The 21,339-nt window shown below is 39.2% G+C and overlaps 1 protein-coding gene across 1 annotated transcript; it reads left to right on the top strand.

The window, feature by feature from the left end:
• Positions 1-361: 361 nt before the first annotated feature.
• LOC118833267 (band 7 protein AGAP004871-like) lies at positions 362-20,728 on the top strand. Its single transcript, XM_036740622.1, has 6 exons — positions 362-643; positions 8,976-9,045; positions 10,663-10,745; positions 17,412-17,467; positions 20,112-20,190; positions 20,435-20,728. The coding sequence occupies exons 1-6, from the start codon at positions 362-364 to the stop codon at positions 20,726-20,728; spliced, it is 864 nt and encodes a 287-aa protein (XP_036596517.1).
• The last annotated feature ends 611 nt before the right edge of the window (positions 20,729-21,339 follow it).

Here is a 21,339-nt window from a genome sequence, read left to right as displayed (position 1 = left end):
GAGCGAGTCCGGAGCGCAGGCACCGGGGGCACACCCCGGGAGGGGCGGGGGGGCAGGAACGGATCCGCTCCGAAGACTGGGGCGGCCACCCAGAGGAGGAAGGACGGGGCCGGGGGCCACATTAGCCCTAGTGGCCGGCCGGGTTCCCGCCGGGGTCCAGCTCAGCTCCGGGCAGGTCAGTGAGAGGCGCTGCTCTCTCCCCGGGGCGGTGCCAACCCTCTCCTCCTGGCCCCTTGCCCACCCACGTGATATCCGCTTTGGAGGGCCTGGGGCTCCGGAGAGTGAAGTAGGGGGTCTGGACTTCCGATCCCACCCCTGCCCAGCAGGGGGTGATGGAAAGGGGAGCCTGGGCAGGGAAACAATGAGGAAACAACTCAGGGTGCAGCCTCACTGGAGAGCCCTGGGCGCTGATGCAGATTCTGGAATTGGGAATCCTGTGAGTGCCTGCCTTACTCTCATCTGGAGCTTCCTCCTGCCCTTCTTCCACCCTCAGCGCCAGTCCCAGCAGGCTCTGCTCAGACTAGTGCCACTTGTGTGCCCCGCAGTGGTGGCGTCTGACCAGAAGCCTCTTGGACAGACTCTGAGGGAGAGTGAACTCTCCTTCCCCAGACAGCCCCTTACACTTCAGAATAGCCTGCTGATTGTTAGTGATAGTCATTTATGATCATTTGAACCCTAATAAGGACCCAAGCCTGAACTAAACAAGCAGACATGCTTTGCTTTGCTCCAAAAATGCCCATTCTTGTGTTAACAACTTTAAGACCAGATGAGACTGACCAGGACCATTCTCCCCCATTTTAACCACTAGAGGAAAGGATGCCTGGGACCATCCAGACCTTGTCTTGAGTAGTGGGACTACTCCTAGCTTAGTAGCCTATGGACATAGGCTATACTGGGGAAACACAGAAATCCTGGGATCGCAAATTCAGTTGACACTTTGTCAATTGTCTTCTTGTATTTACAACTTATTTAGCTAAGAAACTTCCTTTCTCATGCCATGGTTAAATATATATGGAGACCATAAATCTGAAGGACACAGACATCCTGAGTTGGGATTGTTCTAAAACATAAAAAGGCTTGCCTTTTTTAAATAAGGCAGTCAGAATATATGTTCTGGCTTCATGCATGCATGTATTCTCCTAGCTTTAAGGGAGTAAACACTATGAATTTATTACCTAGCTTGTTTGCCTCTTTTAACCAAACTTTGAGGTTGACATTAGCAATTATTTTTTCTTTCCCCCTCCCCCAGAAGAAGCCTTCCTTTTTACAGTTTCAAGTCATTCTTACTTCTGCTTTGTTCTTTCTGGGAAGGAGGAGGACAAGTCTAATCCCTCTTGCAGGTGAAAAGACCTTTGGGCATTTGAAGACAGATGTAAACAGTCTCATTTCCTTCTGCCAATGCTAAGCATGGTCTCCAGTCCCTTCCCAGGGTAGCTGGCTGCCCTCTGGACGTTTTTTTCCTGCACATCCTTAAAATGTGACACCTAAGGGGCAGCTTGGTGGTTCAGTGAGTAGAGCGCCATCCCTGGAGTCAGGAGGACCTGAGTTCAAATTGAACTTCAGACACTTGGCACACTTACTAGCTGTGTGACCTTGGGCAAGTCACAACCCCAATTGCCCAGCCTTTCCCCCTCCAAAAATAATAATAAAAAAAAAACTAACGTGACTCCTGACTTTGCAGACCATTTCCTAATGTTTGGCTCTATTATACCTTTTTCAATTTATTATGAAATTCTTTTACTTTTAAATTTTGAGTTCTCTCCCTCCTCCCCCATCCCCACTTGGTAAGAAGGTAAACAATACACTAATTATACTTGTGAAATCATGTAAAATATAGTACCATATTAGCTTTTTAAAAAAAATATATAGAAAGGAAAGTATAATTCGGTTTGCATCCAAAGTTCCTCAGTATTCTCTTCGGAATTGGATAGCATTTTTTCTTCGGCCACAAGTTGTTTGGAATTGTGTTTTCGATCTTTGTATTGATGAGATTAACCAAACTTTTCACAATTCATCTTCAGTATAACATTGCTGTTAATGTGCACAATGATTTTGAGGTTCTTCTCACTTCACTTTCTGTCATTTCAAATAGGTCTTGACATATTTTTTTTCTGAAACCATCCCCCTCTTAATTTCTTACAGCACGATAGTATTCCATTACATTCATATACCACAACTTCTTCAGCCATTCCCCAGTTGACGAGCATCCCTCAATTTCCAATTCTTTGGCCACAAAAATCACTGCTATAAATATTTTTGTACATGTGGGTCCTTTTCCATTTTTATGATCTCTTTGGGATACAGCTGTAGAAGTGGTATTGCTGGGTGAAAGGGTATGCAGTTTTTTAGCCCTTTGGGCATAGTTCCAAACTGTTCTCCAGAACGGTTGGATCACTTTATAACTCCACCAACAATGCATTAGTGTTCCAATTTTCCCACATCTTCTCCAACATTTATCATTTTCCTGTTCTGGCATGTTAGCCAATCTGGTAGGTGTACCTGAGAGTGTTTTTATTTGCATTATCCTATTGATTTAGAGAAATTTTTCATATGACTCTAGATAGCTTAATTTCTTCCTCTGAAAATTGCCTGTTCATATCATTTGACCATTTATCAATTGGGGAATGACTCATATTCTTATAAATTCAACTCAGTTCTCTATATATTTTTGAAATGATGCCTTTATCAGAGACACTGGCTATCAAAATTGTTTCCCAGCTTTCTATTTCCCTTCGAATCTTGATTGCGTTGGCTTTGTTTGTGCAGAAACTTTTCAATTTAATGTCATCAAAATCATCCATTTTGCATTTCATAATGTTCTCCATCTCTTGTTTGGTCATAAATTCTTCCATTCTCCATAGATCTGACAGGTAAACTATTCCTTGCTCTCCTAGTTTACATTTAGTATCAATCTTTATATCTAAATCATGTACCCATTTTGACTCTATAGGGTGTAAGATGTTGTTCTGTGCCTAGGTTCTGCCATGCTATTTTCCAGTTTTCCCAGCAGTTTTTGTTAAATAGTGAGTTCTTATCCCAGAAGCTGGAGTCTTTGCATTTATCAAATACTAGATTGCTATAGTCATTGCCTGTTGTGTCTCATGTGCCTAATCTATTCAACTGATCCGCCACTCTGTTTCTTAGCCAGTACCAACTAGTTTTGATGATTGCTGCATTATAATACATTTTAAGATCTGGTATGGCTAGGCCACCTTCCTTTACATTTCTTTTCATTAATTCCCTTGATATTCTGGATCTTTTGTTCTTCCAGATGAATTTTGCTATTTTTTTGTAGCACTATAAAATAATTTTTGGTAGTTTGATTGGTATGGCATTGAATAAGTAATTTAATTTAGGTAGAATTGTCTTTTTATTATATTAGCTCGGCTTACTAATAAGCAACTGATATTTTTCCATATGTTTAGATTTGACTTTATTTGTGTGAAAAGTGTTTTGTAATTGTGGTCATATAGTTCCTGGGTTTGTTTTGGCAGGTAGATTCCCAGATATTTTATAATGTCTACAGTAACTTTAAATGGAATTTCTCTTTTTATCTCTTGCTGTTAGGCTTTGTTAGTTATATAAAGAAATGCTGATGATTTATGTGGGTATGTGGGTTTATTTTATATCCTGCAACTTTGCTAAAGTTGTTTATTATTTCAAGTAATGTTTTACTTGATTGTCTAGAATTCTCTAAGTATACCATCATATCATCTGCTAAGAGTGGTAGCTTTGTTTCTTCTTTGTCTATTCTAATTCCTTCAATTTCTTTTTTTCTTCTCTTGTTGCTAAAGGTAACCTTTCTAGTACAATATTGAGTAACAGTGGTGATAATGGGTGTCCTTCTTCACCCCCAATATTACTGGAAATGCTTTTAGCTTATCATAGGTCTTTTTTTCTTTTTTATCTTTTTGGGATACAGACCTAGTAGTGGTATTGCTGGTCAAAGGGTATGCACAGTTCTGTAGCCTGCTCTGATCTACTTTTTTTTTTAATTTTATTTTTTTTTCTTTATTTATTTTTAGTTTACCACACACGGTTCTACATAGTTTTGAGTTCCAGTTTTTCTCCCCTCCCTCCCCCCTCCCTCCCCAAGACTGCATGAAGTCTCATATAACTGTCATGTATAACTTCGCATTGAATTAATTTATGCTCTAGTCAAGTCGTGGAGAAGAATTTTGACCAATGGAATGAATCATGAGAAAGAAGAAACAGAACCAAAAAAAAAAAAAACCCCAAAAACAAAAACAAAAGAGAAGCAGAAAAGGCGAGCATGTAGTGTGCCTCAGTCTGTATTCAAACTTCGCAGTTCTTTCTCTGAATGAAGATAGCATTCTCCATCGTGAGTCCCCTGGAGTTGTCCTTGCCCCTTTAGGTTGCTGAGAGAAGCGCAGTATGTCAGGGTTGGTCCTCAAGGAATCCACATATCTGTGGCTGTGCACAACGTTCTCCTGGCTCTGCTCCGCTCACTCAGCATTATGTCGTGTAGGTTTTTCCAGGTTGTTACGAAGTCTGCATCATCCCCATTTCTTATGGCACAATAGTATTCCATCACCTTCATATACCACAGCTTGTTCAGCCATTCCCCAATTGATGGGCATCCCTTTGCTTTCCAATTCTTGGCTACCACAAAGAGAGCTGCTATAAATATTCTTGTACATATGGGTCCTTTTCCCACTTGTGTGATTTCTTTGGGATACAACCCTAGAAGTGGTATTACTGGGTCAAAGGGTATGAACATTTCTATAGCCCTTTGGGCATAGTTCCACACCGCCCTCCAAAATGGCTGGATCAGCTCACAACTCCACCAGCAATGCAACAATGTTCCAATTTCCCCACATCCTTTCCAGCATTTATCATTCTCCTGATTTGTTATTTTAGCCAATCTGACAGGAGAGATGTGGTATCTAAGAGTTGTTTTGATTCGCATTTCTCTAATCAGCAGCGATCCAGAGCATTTTTCCATATGCCTGTAGATAGCTTTAATTTCTTCCTCTGAAAACTGCCTGTTCGTAACCTTTGACCATTTCTCAATTGGGGAATGGCTTGTATTCCTATATATTTGGCTTAGCTCCCTGTATATTTTAGAAATGAGGCCTTTATCAGAGATACTAGTTGCAAAGATTTTCTCCCAATTTTCTGCTTCCCTCCTAATTCTTGTTGCATTGGCTTTTTTTGTACAAAAACATTTCAATTTGACATAATCAAAATTATCCATTTTGCATTTTGTAATGCTCTCTATCTCTTGTTGGGTCATGAATTCTTTACTTTTCCACAAATCTGATAAGTAAACTATTCTTTGCTTTCCCAAATTACTTAGAGTATCAACTTTTACTCCTAAATCATGAACCCATTTTGACTTTATTTTGGTATATGGTGTAAGATATTGGTCTATGCCCAGTTTTTGCCCTACCATTTTCCAATTTTCCCAACAGTTTTTGTGAAATAGTGAATTATTAGCCCAGAAACTGGCTTCTTTGGGTTTATCAAAGAGTAGATTGCTAAACTTGTTGATTTCACCTACTTGTGTACCTATCCTATTCCACTGATCCACACCCCTGTTTCTTAACCAGTACCAGGCAGTTTTGATGACTGCTGCTGTGTAGTACAGTTTAATATCTGGTGTGGCTAAACCACCATCTCTAGCATGTCTTTTCATTAACATCCTAGATACTCTAGACCTCTTGTTTTTCCAAATGAATTTTGTTATTATTTTGTCCAGCTCAGTAAAAAAATTTTTTGGTAGTTCGATTGGTATGGCACTGAATAGATAGATTAATTTAGGTAGAATTGTCATTTTTATTATATTAGCTCGGCCTAACCATGAGCAACTGATATTTTTCCATTTATTTAGATCTGATTTTATTCGTGTGAAAAGTGTTTCATAGTTATGTTCATATAGGCCCTGGGTTTCTCTTGGCAAATAGATTCCCAAATATTTTATAGTGCCTTCAGTAACTTTGAATGGAATTTCTCTTTCTATCTCTTGCTGTTGGGATTTGTCAGTAATGTATAGGAATGCTGAGGATTTATGTGGGTTTATTTTATATCCTGCAACTTTGCTAAAGTTGTTTATTATTTCAAGTAGTTTTTTACTTGATTCTCCAGGATTCTCTAGATAAATCATCATATCATCTGCAAAAAGTGATAATTTAGTTTCTTCTTTTCGTATTCTAATTCCTTCAATTTCTTTTTCTTCTCTTATTGCTACAGCTAATGTTTCTAGTACCAAATTGAATAATAGGGGTGATAATGGACATCCTTGTTTCACCCCTGATCTTATTGGGAATGCATCTAGTTTATCCCCATTACATATAATGCTTGTTGATGGTTTTAGGTAGATGCTATTTATAATTTTGAGGAAGGTTCCCCTTATTCCTATGCTTTCTAGTGTTTTTAATAGGAATGGGTGTTGTACTTTGTCAAAGGCTTTTTCTGCGTCTATTGAGATGATCATATGGTTTCTGCTAGTTTTGTTGTTGATATGGTCAATTATGCTAATAGTTTTCCTAATATTGAACCAGCCTTGCATTCCTGGAATAAATCCTACATGGTCATAGTGTATTATTCTCGTAATGAGTTGCTGCAATCTTTTTGCTAATATTTTATTTAAAATTTTTGCATCAATATTCATTAGAGAAATTGGTCTATAATTTTCTTAACTCTACCTGGTTTGGGTATTAGTACCATATTTGTGTCATAAAAAGAATTTGGTAGGATTCCTTCTTCACCTATTTTCCCAAATAGTCTACAAAGTATTGGAATTAGTTGTTCTTTAAATGTTTGATAGAATTCACATGTAAAACCATCTGGCCCTGGAGATTTTTTCCTAGGGAGTTCGTTGATGGCCTGCTCAATTTCTTTTTCTGATATGGGGTCATTAAGAAATTTCACTTCCTTCTCTGTTAGTCTGGGCAGTTTATGTTTTTATAGATATTCATCCATATCTCTAAGGTTGTCAAATTTATGGGCATACAGTTGGGCAAAATAATTCCTAATTATTGTTTTGATTTCCTCTTCATTAGAGGTGACCTCACCCTTTTCATTTTTTATACTGGTAATTTGATTTTCTTCTTTATTTTTTTTAATCAAATTGGCCAAAGGTTTGTCAATTTTATTGGTTTTTTCATAAAACCAGCTCTTTGTTTTATTTATTAATTCAATAGTTTTCTTGGTTTCAATTTTATTAATCTCTCCTTTGATTTTCAGTATTTCTAATTTGGTATTTAATTGGGGGTTTTCAATTTGCTCTTTTTCTAGCTTTTTCAGCTGTATGCCCAGATCATTGATCTCCTCTTTCCCTATTTTATTCATGTAGGCATTTAGAGATATAAAACTCCCCCTAAGAACTGCTTTTGCTGCATCCCATAAGTTTTGGTATGTTGTTTCATTATTGTCATTCTCTTGAATGAAATTATTAATTGTTTCTCTGATTCAACTCTCTCATTTTAGAAGACATGGCTCAGGCTTGAAGGAGTGAAAAAGGTTTGCCCAAGGCCATAGAGATAATAGTAGGAAAGACAACATTTGAACCCAGACCCTATGTCTTTTGTCTAGTGCTCTTTCTGGTGTACCTTGTTGAAATCTGCCAATTTATGGACCCTGTACCACCTTTTTCCAACTTATAACTGGTAGAGGTAGATTTGTATTGCTCTCAGCTGTAACTATGGAGTTGGGGCATTAGGTATTGAGAGCAGTTGTACTTCATCAAATAGAAACAATTGAGCTTAGTACCCAGTTAAGCTCCTACTATGGTGGGGATACAATGAAATAACCTCTACTCCCAAGGAATTTATTAGTTGAAAGAAGGAAAGATTCCTTCTTCCTGTGGTTCCAGCATAAGGGTGCCCTTCCCTGGCCAAATCCCACCATGGCTTCTTCCTCCATTCATCTCTTCTAAGGTCGATATAGAGCTACAAAGTAGATCTAATTACCCCCTTCCCCCAATGCTACTGACATCAGTTACTCCATCTGCCTCTATAAGTGTGTGGATTCCTAGGACAATCCTGTGCAGTTTACTCCCTCAAATTTTGTGTTCCTCCCATTCAAATGAAAACTCATCCGATTAGAAAAAAAATTCAGAAATTCCAGGTTTTTTGCACTCTGCTTGCAGTTCTCTGCAAGAAGTATGAAATGAAATTCATATGATTAAATTTCTTTTTGAGGCAACCTAGAAAGCTAATTGCTTTTTAGAAAAAAAAAATCACATACTGTGTTTAAGTAGGTGGGGATATTGTGGTCCAATAGAAACAATACCAGCTCTGAAGTCAAAGTCCTGAGTTAAAATCCCACCTCTGATATTTACTACCTGGGTAGCTTCGGGCAAATCATTTAATATCCCCCGGCCTCAGTTTTCTTATCTGTAAATTGGGATCTAGAACCAGATGATTTTTGAGGTCTCCTCTAGCTTTAGGTCTATGATCCTTTGATCTTGTTTGTTCTCTGTCCATTTAATAGGTCAGGAGGAACATATAAATCAACAGAAGTGATGGTCAACCTATTATATACCAAAATATCGAATAGTTTTTTTATGATTTGCAAAAGGCTGACCAAACCTGTCAACCATGTTCTTGAATGATTACAGCTTCTTATTTGAAATTTTATCCATGAATATACTTATATTAGGACTAAATCAGTCTTCTGTCGGTTTCTGAAGTTTCTGAAGTTTCTGAATTATGGTATGAATTCTGATACTGCTGCTAGAGACCCAGATTCCATTCCTATAAGTCACTTAACTTGTCTGAGCCCTCACAGGGTTGTTGTAAGAAAAGAATTTTGCAAACCTCAAAACACTATACAAATGTGAAAAAGATTTTTCCTCTACAGAAGATTGTTTCTATAACTATTTTGACCATCAGTGGTTTGAAACAAGAAATTTTAAGTCACCAAGGCTCATGTGGTATTACAAAACCTTTTCAAAAAGGTTTCAATCCTCTTTCTAAGGTGTTTTGAACATCTTAATTTTTCACCTTCAGGTAGTGCGGGAATATGAGAGTCGTTGTCTTCCATCTGGGCATCTTCTTCCAGGAAGAGTCAGACATCCCGGTAAAGAATGTTCTTTTAGTTCCGTAGCTTCTTCCATTTTCTCATCTGTAAAGTGGACATAATAATAACACCTCCCTCCCAGAGTTGCGTCAAGGATCAAAGGAGATATCACACAGAAAGCACTTCTGTATTCCCCACCCCATTTCATGCTGTTTGTCTCTGTACTTTCTGTGCTGTTCACCCCTACACTGCTTTTTAAAAGTGTGATTACAGCCCTGCTTCCCGCTGCCATCATGGTTTTTCCCGGTGAGTACTCAAAGAACCAGAGATGCCTGCCCAATTTCATTATTCCATAAATTAATTAACAATTCATCTGCAGTTAGGGTTTTAAGCTGAGAAGAAATGGACAGGGATGGTCAAATGTGGTGGAAAGAGCGCTGGTTTTGTACACAAAAAACATGGGTTCAGATCCCAGCTCTGCCACTTATTCTCTATGTATCTTGGATGAATCACCCTCTCTGGGCTTCGTTTCCTCATCTGTAAGTTGATGGGGTTTGATCAGATGATCTTTAAGGTTCTTTCCAGCTCTAGATCTATATGATCTTGAGAATGGTTTTTAGGCCAGGAACCTAGGAATAGCATTTCAAGATTAAGAAGTATCTGACCTGGACTATAGCACAATAAAGGCACAGCATATTTGGATTCTATGATAAGGATTATCTGCTTTTAAAGAGCTTTCCTGGTATGACTCAAGGAAGGTTAGAAGACTCCTCTGAATAAGAAAGCTCTGATAGTCTGGGATACCATCAAAGCCCTAGCAAACACCCTGTAAGTCTCAATTAGTTAATCTACCACTCAATTAAGAAGCATTAATTGAGCAGTCAGTCTATAAGCATCTATTAAGTATTTACTATCTGCCACTGTGTTGGGTTTGCAAAGAAAGGCAAAAATAGTCCGTGGCTCCAAGGAGCATCTCTCAAAAGGGGAAACACTGAGTAAATAGTTGTATATGACATACATACAGAGTAGAGAGAGCACTCATATGTCTTATCATGAGCTTTGCATCATGCTTGTTGCCATGGCCACTAATAACCACATAGATGAGAAGGAGGTCCATTAAAGTACCACCCTTTCACCCCTGGGGAGTGCCAAATCCCTTCTACATTTTAAGAAGTGCCAGAGGAGACAGGTGCTGCACCCAAAGTTTGCTGTCAACAACTTCAGGCCCAGGCATCCAGTAGTCTTCATAGAACAACAGCTAGACAAAAAGTCCTGCCTTTAGCCAACTTTCATCTTGTATAGAAAAGTGAGAGACAAAAGAGGGCTTCCAGGATGGAACCTTGTGATAGGTGTTCCCCCATCACCATCCCTTCTCTTCCTGCTTCCCTCTCTCTCCAACAGAGAGTCTGGAATGATTCACTTTTGTCTTTATATTTCCAGCAGCTAGCACAGAGCCTAACACATAGGATCATAGAGCTGGACAGGACCTCAGAAACCAATCACCTCATCTTATAGTTGAAGAAATTGAGGGTCAGGGGGGTAACGTTGCCGTCCAAGGTCCCACAGAAAATGCTGGAGGTGGGATTTGTACCAAGGTCTCTACTACTGCATAGCATGGAGTAGGTGCTTAGTAAATTCAGGTTGACTGATTGACTGAAGGTTTGAGTCTTGTCTTAGGCCTTTTCTTCTTCCTGCCCTGCCTGGATACCTACCACAAGGTGCATCTTCACCTCCAAACCCTAGAGATTCCTTTCCATGAGGTAAGGAAAGTAGCCAATTTTGCATTCTCTGACTGTTTTCATCATCATTTCACATTTAAATCTGGCTGGAAACTTTGACTCTGAGAAAAAGCAGTCAAAAAACTGCTCCAATTGGAATTCTTTTGGTTGTTCATCTAGCATAAGGGTGGTGAAGTGGACAGCATGCTGGATTGTGAGTCAGATAATCTGGCTGCAGCTCCTGCCTCTGGCCCTTCCTGCTTCTGTGATTATGATTCATGACAGTAACTGGTGTTTATATGATACTTTAAGGAAGGCAAAGTGCTTTCCACAAAATTTACTTCATCTCTCTGGTCCTCAGATTCCTCATCTGAAAAATAAGGCAATAGGAATGGACCTTTGAGGTCCATTCCAGTCTGATATAGGATTCTCTGATAATAATTATAACTAGTATTTATACAGCACTTTAAGGTTTGCAAAGCACTTTACAAATATTATCTCATTTTGTCCTCAAAGCGACCCTAGATGGTAACTACTAATATTAACTTCATTTTATAGCTGAGGAAACTAAGTCAGGCACAGGTTAAGTGACTGGTCCAGGATCACACAGTGTCTGAGGTAAAATTTGAACTCAGGTCTTCCTGACTTTAGGTCCAGAATTCTATCTACTGTACCACCCAATTGCCTATGATCATAAAAGGTGTCTGGAAATAGCAACCTGAAGTTTCCAAAAGGAAGTTTGGTTCATAAACACATCCTCATTTACCTTCCATTCCCGAATTTATGGTTCTCTTTTGGTTTCCTCCTCACACTGCTATGATTCAGGGAGTTTCACTTTAAGAAAACTTGGTATATGAAAATTGGGATTTATAAAACAAACTTTATGGGGTAGTTACATTATTCATGCATTCATTCAATAAACAGAGAACTCTGCTTGGCACTGGGGAAGACACAAAACTTAGCTAAGATGACAGTTCTTGACTTGAGGAGGTTTGTTGTTCAGTCATGCCCAACTCTTTGTGACCCCATTTGGGATTTTCTTGGCAGAGATACTGGAGTGGTTTGCCATTTCCTTATCCAGATCATTTTACCAACGAGGAGTGCTTTGCCCTTTTGTTTATAACAGAGCAGAGTTTTCCAAAGGACAAGGTTGCATGGGCCAGGAAATAAAGAGAGGTCTTGTGTGCTGAGGGAGGAATAGAGCCAATCTGAATAATGGTGAGGGGTGTGGGGATGGGAGCAGGGAGTGGAAAGTTGGATTCTTTCCATTTGCTTTCAAAAGCTGTGTGATGCAAAGAAGCACCACTGGTTTTGAGGTCAGAAGATCTGAGTTCATGTTCGAGCTATGACACTAGCTAGCTACATAAATGTGGGCAGGTGGCTTGATGTCTCTGAGCCTCTGCATCCTCATCTGTCAAATGAAAATGATGATATTTACACTGCCTTCCCCACAGAGTTGTTATGAGAAAAGTGCTCTCTAAACGATAGATAGATAGATAGATAGATATAGCCAGCTAGGTGGCATAGTGGATAGAGTGCTGGGCATGGAGTCAGGATGACGAGTTCAAATCCAACCTTAGACACTTACTAGGTATATGACCATGAGCATGTCATTTAACCTTGTTTGCCTCAGTTTCCTCATCTGTAAAATGAGCTGGAGAAGGAAATGGCAAACCGCTCCGGTATTTTTGCCAAGAAAACCCCAAATGGGGTCATGAAGAGTGAGATATGCCTGAGAAAACCACTCAACAACAACTGTATCTGTCTATCTATCAATCCACACAAACGTACATACATAGAGATATACACAGAGAATACTTTATGTATATGCATAGACATATATACGTACCTACATGTGTGTGTTATACACACACACACACATACACACACACACACATATCTGTGAGTAGTTATTTAAGGCCAGGGAAGGATTGGGGCAGCAAAATGGATAGGTAGTAGCCTCCTGGTAAGGGCAAAGTATTGCTCACCAGGTAGACATAGACAGTGGGGGAACCTGAAGTATTAGCTGGCCTCCAAATTTTATTTGAATGCTTAATGATAGCATTCCAGAGTGCTCTCACAGACCTCTCTCACAAAATGTTCTGCTGCTTGAGAGACAGAGAAGGTGTTTATTAAGCATTTACATTATATGTAGGTGGCAGGCCCTATGCTAAATGCAGAGGATAGGAACTTAAGCAGACGAGACTGTCAGACCTTAAGGAGCTTACACTTTGGTGATGGGTGTAGGGCTTCCAGATAGGCTGTCGGCATGCCCCTCTCAATTATAATATGATTCCATTTACTAGAACAAAACAAAACCCCAATATGCTCACATTTTTAGGAGCATATTCTGTGTATAGCATTATTTATAATATTTATAAATTATAAAAACAATATATAAATATTACATAGCATATATGTATAAAGTAAATTATAAATTTATAAATATTTAACATATTTCTAAACATACCCTCCATTTTGTCCCCCATCTGTACTCTGACTCTGCTTGAGAAATTTCCTTTCCCTCCTCAATGATCTTTCTCTTCTCTTGGTGATCGATAAACAAAGTTGGTCATTGAAATTGATTTCTGCTTGGATGGTGACAAAAGAGATGCTCATAATGGAGATAGATGCCATCTGCTACTTCAGGATGGAAAATGCTTCTCTGCTCCTAAGCAACATTGGCCAAGTGTACCAGTTGCTGGTACGAATCATCATGAAGGGCCTCTTGGCCCATTGTTCCTTCCCTGAGATACTCCTAGAGAGGAAAAGCATTGCCTAGGACATCAAGTTATTTATGTAAACTGTTAGGGAGGAAAACTGATTTGTTTAATTTTCCCTTTTGATGAAATCATTGAGAGGCAGTGTGGAGTAGCGGATAGAAAGTAGGCTTGGAATCAGGAAGACCTGAATTCAATTCTTGCTTCTGTCACATGCTGTGTGACCATGGGCAGATGACTCGACCTTTCAGTCCCCCACAAGCTACTGACTAAAGCTATATGTTACAGACTAGTTACATCAGTGAAGAGAATTTCCATGTGGAGAGTTCCCCTACATCAGTAAAATTGCCCGTCCAGACCAAAAAAAAAATTAAAAGGGCTGAAATATAAAATACTAATGTGTAAAATAGAATAGTGTTTCATCTGTTATTAGCATTCGGGGTTATCTGTATGAATAATCTATATTATCTGATGAAATTTCTCACCAAATTGAATTTGACTCATTGAATCCATCATAGTCCTTACCTCTGGTTCAGAGGCCTGGGGCCTTTGCAGCCAACAGCTCTTTACACAGATGTGGATGAGTGTAAACAACCCCCTAAACTAGTTCAGTTGTAGCAAAGACTATAGATCAGCTCCTCACCCCTTCCTGAAAGCAGTCAGATATCTACTATGTAAACTAGTACCAGGAATTTTCTGGTGCTGATGATCTGATTGACCCTCTGCCCAGCCTGGCTGTGAAGTTACTGGAGAATGACTACTGAGTATGTTTATAATGCAAGGAAGCTGGTGTAGGACTTGGTACTAGAGATGGGACAAGGCAAGGTTTGAAAATTGTGACCCACTGCATTGAAAAATTGTGTCTGCCATGTGTTATTGTCCATGGAGGTTTGGAACCTTTGCTATAACTTATTCAGTTAATTGCAAAAACCTAATTGTTATGGAAAGTATAATTTTTTAGAACTAAAAATATGGGCATTTTTTAAAGTATAATGTAAAAATGTAATGATCCTTGTTGTATCTTTTGTGCTTCTTGTGCCCTGCGGAGCTGCCTATTACAGTCCAAACTATGCTTGTTGCCCTGAAAAGCTTTACTCATATGGTGTAGCCATACCTACACTGTGTGAGTGGGTTTCCCTTTGGGTCAGCACCATAGCCACTAATCCAAGGGAACTTGATTTTGTCTTTTGTATTCCTGAGAGAATAGGAATCTTTGGCAAGAACCCTGCTGGTCTCTTGTCTGTCTGTGGGTGGAAAGAAGAAGGTGAGGGCCTTGGTCCATAATGGAGAGGCTGCTGGGAGCAGCAGCCGAGGAGGAGAGCTAGCTACAGACTGATCTGAAAAGGCTCTCGTGTAAGAGCCTGATTCTAATCCCACATCACCCCTCACCTATCTGTCCTTCTAGTCTCTAACAGTGATTAAGAGGGGGAGGAGGATGGTCACAGAACACAGAGGTTTCCCAGGCCCTGTTTTCCTGCCCTTAGGCCTGCTTATCATGGACTGACCATCTGAAAGCTAACATGTTCATGTGTTCCAGAGGGAAATCAACAAACATTTACTTACAACAATTACATGGAAGCTGTTACTAACAAAGAAGACTTTTTTCAAGGTCTACATTTTTTTTGGTCAAGACATTTAGATCTGAAGAGACTTAAAAATATTTAGTGAGGGGTGAGCTGCTAAATGTTTAACTAGGTCTCCTTAAAAAACTATAGACCAGATACACTTTTAAGTTTAATCCCATTTTTTCATAGGTAACTAAAGAATTGTGGACAAAGGCTATACCTCCTCTGGAAGGTTCTACCATGGTGGAACGACTTTGAGTACAGTGTGGTGGAAAACTGAATCTGCAGCCCAAAGACCAACTGAGCTGAGTATGGAAAGACATTGGCCACAACAACCTAAGAAACAAAGAAAAGTGCAAGATGGTCTGTAATTCCATGTGACTGTTTCTCTTTCCCCAGTGATAATGGTGGCATGGTATAAAATGGTGCCAAGTATTAAATATCCCATAGCTTTTAGGCCATCTAGATGACATTGAGTGAATTGTAGGTATGCTAAATGTCAGATCTTTGCTTAATGAACTATGACTTGACCTGCCGCTGGAAAATTAAGTCTCATCAATTTTGATATTCTCATGATAAACAAAATCAAAAGATCAAAGGAAGCTACAGCTGAAAGGAAGGACGGCTTGCAAGTTTCTCTTTGAAGAGGTAAACAAATAGAGTTGGGGCGGACTTCCCTGCATACTCTAGTTTAACACCCTGAAGGACTCTATCCCTGCAGTGCTGGTGATTTTTCATAGCTACTATTGTGTGTGCTTCCATTTGGAATTACAACTCATTTGTAAAACATTTATACAGGAGGATGGAAGAAGTTTATTAGCAGTAGTGCCTCACAAAATAGAAAAAAAAGTAGAAGCAAAAAAAGTTTACAGAAATCTTAGCATTCAAATGAGATAGTATTTGCAAAAGTGCTTAGCACAGTGCCTAGCACTTAGTAGGTACTGTTTATTCCCTTATTCGCAAATGAAAATGGCAAGACACCAAATAGATAGAAAATGGAACAAATATGCCTTTCTACAATGCTTTGTTTTCAAAAGTACTAGACCTACAGTCAGAGGACCTGAGATTAAATCCTTAGTCTGTTATTCACTGTCCATGTTACCTTAGGCAAGTTATTTAATCTTTCCGGGTTTCACTTTCCTTATTTCTAAAAGGAAGGGATTAGACTAGGTAGCACCCCGTCCAACTCTAAATTTCTGAGACCATGATGATCCTAAGTCACATAACCCCTCTATGCCTCAGTTTCTTCATCTATAAAACAAGGAGATTGGATTAAGAGACCTCAAAGGTCCCTTCCAGCACCAAATCCACGATTCAACTTCTCTAAAGACATCAGAATTTTTAAAGCTGGAAGAGACCTTAGATACCATGCAGTTCAACCCCATTACATATAGATAAGAAAACAGATCTAGGGAGGGAACATGAATTTCCCAAGGGGACATGACTAGTTAGGAAAGACTAGAACCTAAATGGAAAATGAAAGATGAAAATGAATAAGGAGAAAGGGTTTTTAGAAGGTGGAGAAAAAGAAAAAGAGGAAAGAGAAGGAATAGAGGAATGAAGAGATTCAAGGAATAAAAAAGAAGCCAAGTTTGCAAAGTATTAATAAGTGTTTATCAATTGATTAATTGTTGAGTATAAAGAAAGCAGGGAGAGCATAGGTTGGGAAGAGAACATAAAAAAAGATATATTAGGAAATGGGACTCTGAGGAATCAATCTAGCTACCATGGTTCCTGGCATATAGTTAGTGCTGGACATACACTTAATAAATAAAAGGAATACAAAATCGAGAGATGCTATGACATTATCAAATTCCAAAGGTGGAGCTTACTTGGAGCTAGTAACAGGGGTCCTTTTTGAAAATTTAGCCAATAAAATCTGGAATATAGATACAGAAAGGTGGTCAGAGAAAACAGTGATGGCCCAGGTCCACATGCATGAAAATCTTTTGTTCTTCACAAAACAGGCACACAGGACCAGCATCCAATTAATCAGGCAGAAGAAACTCACTCATTTCTACATCCATAACAAGAGCTATAAGACCAACCAACCAACAACCCCATTCATAGTGCCAATTATAGGAATAACTAAGTGGGAAAGAGTTAGAAATTACTGGTAAAAACTGAAGCCTTCTTTCTAGTGCCTCTTTGAGGGGAAAAAGATGCTGATTTCTCTGGCAACACAATCAAGTACATGATAGCATTGAATGAACAAATAAGCATTCTATTTTCCTATCTTTCTTCATGACTGACTTCCAGTTTCTTTTTAAGGAAAGGATACTTTTTTCTGAAATATCCAAAAGGGCGTTTAGTACAAAAATGGATTAGGTGAGCTCAGGGTCCCTTTTATGTTTGAAATTCTGCTCCTCTATGGTACCTGCAGGAAAGAAGTTTTTGTTGCCCTTAAACTCTACTCTGCACAGGTGGCTTTGGATGCAGTCACATGTCACTGGGGAATCAAAGTGGAGAGAACAGAAATGTAGGTAGGAAATGAATTGAAAAGAAAAAAAATAAAGAAAATCAACATCAGTAGTGTTAACCCTCTATTGTCAAATCCCATGACCTCTCCTCAGCCCTCATTCTCTTTAACCTTTGTATGATACTTGACACTATTCACCACTTTCCTCCTCTACACTTCATTTTTAGTCCCAGGGGAGACCTATTAATGTGTTGGTATAGAGATCTCTAGGTGAGAAACCGTCCTCCAACAATCCAGATCAGCAGCTATTCTATAACTCGTGGTCTCAGAGTGTTGCCTCCAGCAATGAGAGGTTAAGTGACTTTCTTAGGGTCATACAGCAAGTACATGGCAGAGGTGGACCTTGAATCCAGGTCTTTCTGGCTGTATAGCACATTGCCTCTCTTCCTCCTCCTTCTTAATTGTGTCTTCTACCTTGGCTTCCATTTTCTCTGTTCCCTGTCCTCCTCTGGGTAGTCTACCGTTTGAACTGCTCCTTCTCATTCTCCCTGACTGGTTCCTATTTGTGCTCCCACTTCCTAAGGATGGTTGTTCACCAAGACTGTCCTGGTACCTTATCTCTTCTTTCTCCCCACTCCTTCCTTTGGCGATCTCATCCATTCCTGTGGCTTCAATTATCTGTTTGCAGATGACATTACAACCACTCCAGGACTTAAGAGATAGGTTTCTGAATTGTTTTAAGCAAACACACACACATACACATATATGTCTCTGTGTACTTAGACATATATATATATATATATATATATATATATATATATATATATATACATACACAGATATAGATATAGAAGATATAGATGTGCCTTACCCGGTGATCAGGCTTCTGGTGATGAGCCTCTCTGTGCTTAACTCAGTTGATTTGGGATGAGAATCCATTACTGTGCCCTTCCAGGTTGGTAAGGATCTAGTTGGTAGGTAAAGTTCTTTGTAGAAAAATCTTGGAAAAGTCTAGAGCAGGCTACTCCATGCCACAGGGAAGCATCAGGGTTGTGCTTTAGTTGGTGAAGGAATCATTTTCTAACATTTATTACAGGAATTTGTGTACATGTCTCACCACCAAAGATATTGTGACTTAGTGGAAAGAGTGATAGAGTTAAAGTCAGGAGACTCATTTTTTAAAATAAATTTTTATTTATATGTTTAGTTTTCACATTACCTAGTCTTCTCCCTGTATCTCTTCACCATCCCCTCCTAGGGAGCTATCCCTTAAAGCAAAGAATTTTTTTAAAAAGCAAAAGAGAAAAAAATAAGAAAAATCGATCAATACACTCCTCCAAAAATTAACATTACATGTAATGTTCCTTCCCTTGCCAGAGGAGGGAAGTATCTTCTCATATCTCTTTGGGCCATGCTTATTCTCTGTAACTTTGCAATATTTGTTTTCAACTGTTGTATAGTTTTTGTTCTCTACATTTATATTGTTTTAGTCATTCTGTATATAAATAGTGGGGGAAGGGGTGTGCTTATTTCACTTTGCACGACTTCATTTCAATATTCACTGAAACTTAGGTTTTCTTCCTATGTTTTTAACCATTTAACTTATTCACTTAACTTATTATATAATATATATATTATATATATTATATATATAATATATATTAAGTTAGTTAACTTATCAACAGCTACTTATTAACTCTGTAATAATGGGCAATTTGCTTGACCTCTCCTAGCCCCAGTTTCTTCAAACGGGGATCCCAACATTTGCTCTGTGGTCTTCACGAGTTTGTTGTGAAGGAAACAGTCTATAAGGTGTCAAGCCTTGTTATCATCCTAATAAATGGTTCAGATTGCAGATTTAGAGTTTAGATTACAACTCAAAATTTCTCTTAATTCCTCATTCAGGAAGATTAAATTCAGTATAATTTATCTACCTCCCAGAAGTGGTGTGAGGAAAGCACATTGTCAGGTATCAGACATTCTGGTGTGAACCATTATTATAACCCCCTCATAACAGTGTAACAATACAACAAGGATTATATCAGCAACAATGTACAAAACAATTAAAACAGCATTATAAATAAGCAGCAATAACTAAATGCCAATCCTGAGGTTATTTCACCAGCCCATTCTATTAAAATAGCATTAAAAAGAAGGGCGAGACACTGGCTCTGCAATCACAAGACTTGGATTCAGATCCTGCCTCTGACACTACATGTGTGACCTTGGACTAGTGACTTCATTTCCCTGGGCCTCAGTTTCCTTGTCTGATAAATGAGGGGGTGGGAACCAGATGGCCTGGGAGGTCCACTCCAGCCCTAGATCTGGGATTCTACGATTCCCTTTGTTTCAGGGTGAAGTTCAGGATAAATCAGAGTTTTGTGATAAAATACAAAGCATTCAGGCAAAAGTCTCCTGGCATAAAGCTGCCATTTTAAAATTAACGTTAATAAAGTAAAGCCATTGGCAATGAACCAAACTGAAGATAATAATATGCTGTCGCAGTTTTCCAAAATTGAAAAAAGCCAGCGGTAATGACCACTGATACCAGGTGGTAGCAGTGAGACCAGAGAGTTTTCCACTATTCTCCTGTCACAGATAATTCCTCGAGTTACTCTTAGTGGTTGTGCATAAAAAAAATCACTGTTACCCACGAGTCCCTGCTCTCCTGCTTCAAGGCCACTTATTTTTTTTTCTTTTGCAATAAAGATATTCAACTGCCCACAGGCCTCCAGCAGTCACTGGCTGTGGAAGCTGAGGCTCAAAGACAGGCCAAAGTGAGGGTAAGTCAATACTGAGCGCTCATGCCCTTTGCTTCTGTCTGCATGTCCACTCCCAGGTTCTTTAAGCCAGGGCATAATATAGACTAGGATACCTAGGACAGTTTCATCGCCAGTCTAAGAGTTCACCGCTTGATAGAGTCAGGACATGGGATATAAGCGAGGTGACAGTGGCTGACTCCCTTTCAAAGCTCGAAAATGAGAATGAAGATATGCCTGCTAACTTGGTGCCTGCTCTGTATCCTAGATGATTGCTGCTGAAGGGGAGAAGGCTGCCTCACAATCCCTGAGGATGGCAGCTGAGATACTGTCGGGCAGCCCAGCCACTGTCCAGCTCCATCATCTTCACACCCTTCAATCCTTGTCCACAGAGAAGCCATCCACTGTCATCTTACCTTTGCCTTTCGATGTCATGAGTCTCTTGTCTCCTGCTGGCAACCGAATGCAAGGAAACCTCCCCTTACCAAATCCTCCCAGGCAGGCAGAAACATGGGATCCCTCAAAAAAGATTCTCCCATGTTATGGGACTCCCAAAAGATAAAATTAAGAGGTCCTGCAGCACCAGAGGATGCAAAATCTAATCATTTGTTACTTAAGCACTCTTGCAGCTATTTTGGTCACCATATAGAATGTCAATGGAATGAAAGCAAAGGTACCCTCTAGGGTGAAAACCTATGTCATCCCTACATTAGTGAGAAAGCATCTTCGTATTGTCAAAAACAAAACAAATCTTACAGGAGCCACTTACTTAGAGCAAGCCTTGGGGAGAAAATTCTAATCCTTTCTTAGACAATATTTATCTTAAAATAACTTTAAGCCAATGGATTTTCCCAGTTGTGTCACTTAACTAAAAATTTCATGGCTAAACCATTATACTTTATAATATTCAAAAAGAGACATACATTTCTTCTAATTGACTATAAAATCAATGTCTTATTAAAGAGCATGAAGACTATGAAGACTATTGATTCTTTATTGAGACTAATGTATAACAACAAATATAGAGGAAGGGACACAGAGACATAGTGATGTTGTAGATAGAGAACCAGAATCACAAAGACCTTAGTTCCAATTTGACCTCTACCTTCTACTGACTGTGTGACCCTGTATAAGTAACTTAGCCTCTTAGAACGATAGGCAACTGTCTAGACT

Source organism: Trichosurus vulpecula (genome assembly GCF_011100635.1).
Source record: "Trichosurus vulpecula isolate mTriVul1 chromosome X unlocalized genomic scaffold, mTriVul1.pri SUPER_X_unloc_8, whole genome shotgun sequence".
Lineage (NCBI taxonomy): Eukaryota > Metazoa > Chordata > Mammalia > Diprotodontia > Phalangeridae > Trichosurus > Trichosurus vulpecula.
The sequence above is the reverse complement of the archived record's forward strand: the minus strand, read 5'-3'. Positions and strand labels throughout refer to the sequence as shown.

What these genes read in the sequence shown, in the direction of transcription:
- LOC118833267 (XM_036740622.1), top strand. Translation starts at nt 362, where the DNA reads ATGAGGAAACAACTCAGGGTGCAGCCTCACTGGAGAGCCCTGGGCGCT. An exon ending in TAGAGATTCCTTTCCATGAG is followed by an intron (nt 10,746 to 17,411) that starts GTAAGGAAAGTA and finishes TACTCTGCACAG; the next exon opens with GTGGCTTTGGATGCAGTCAC. An exon ending in AAAGACAGGCCAAAGTGAGG is followed by an intron (nt 20,191 to 20,434) that starts GTAAGTCAATAC and finishes TCTGTATCCTAG; the next exon opens with ATGATTGCTGCTGAAGGGGA.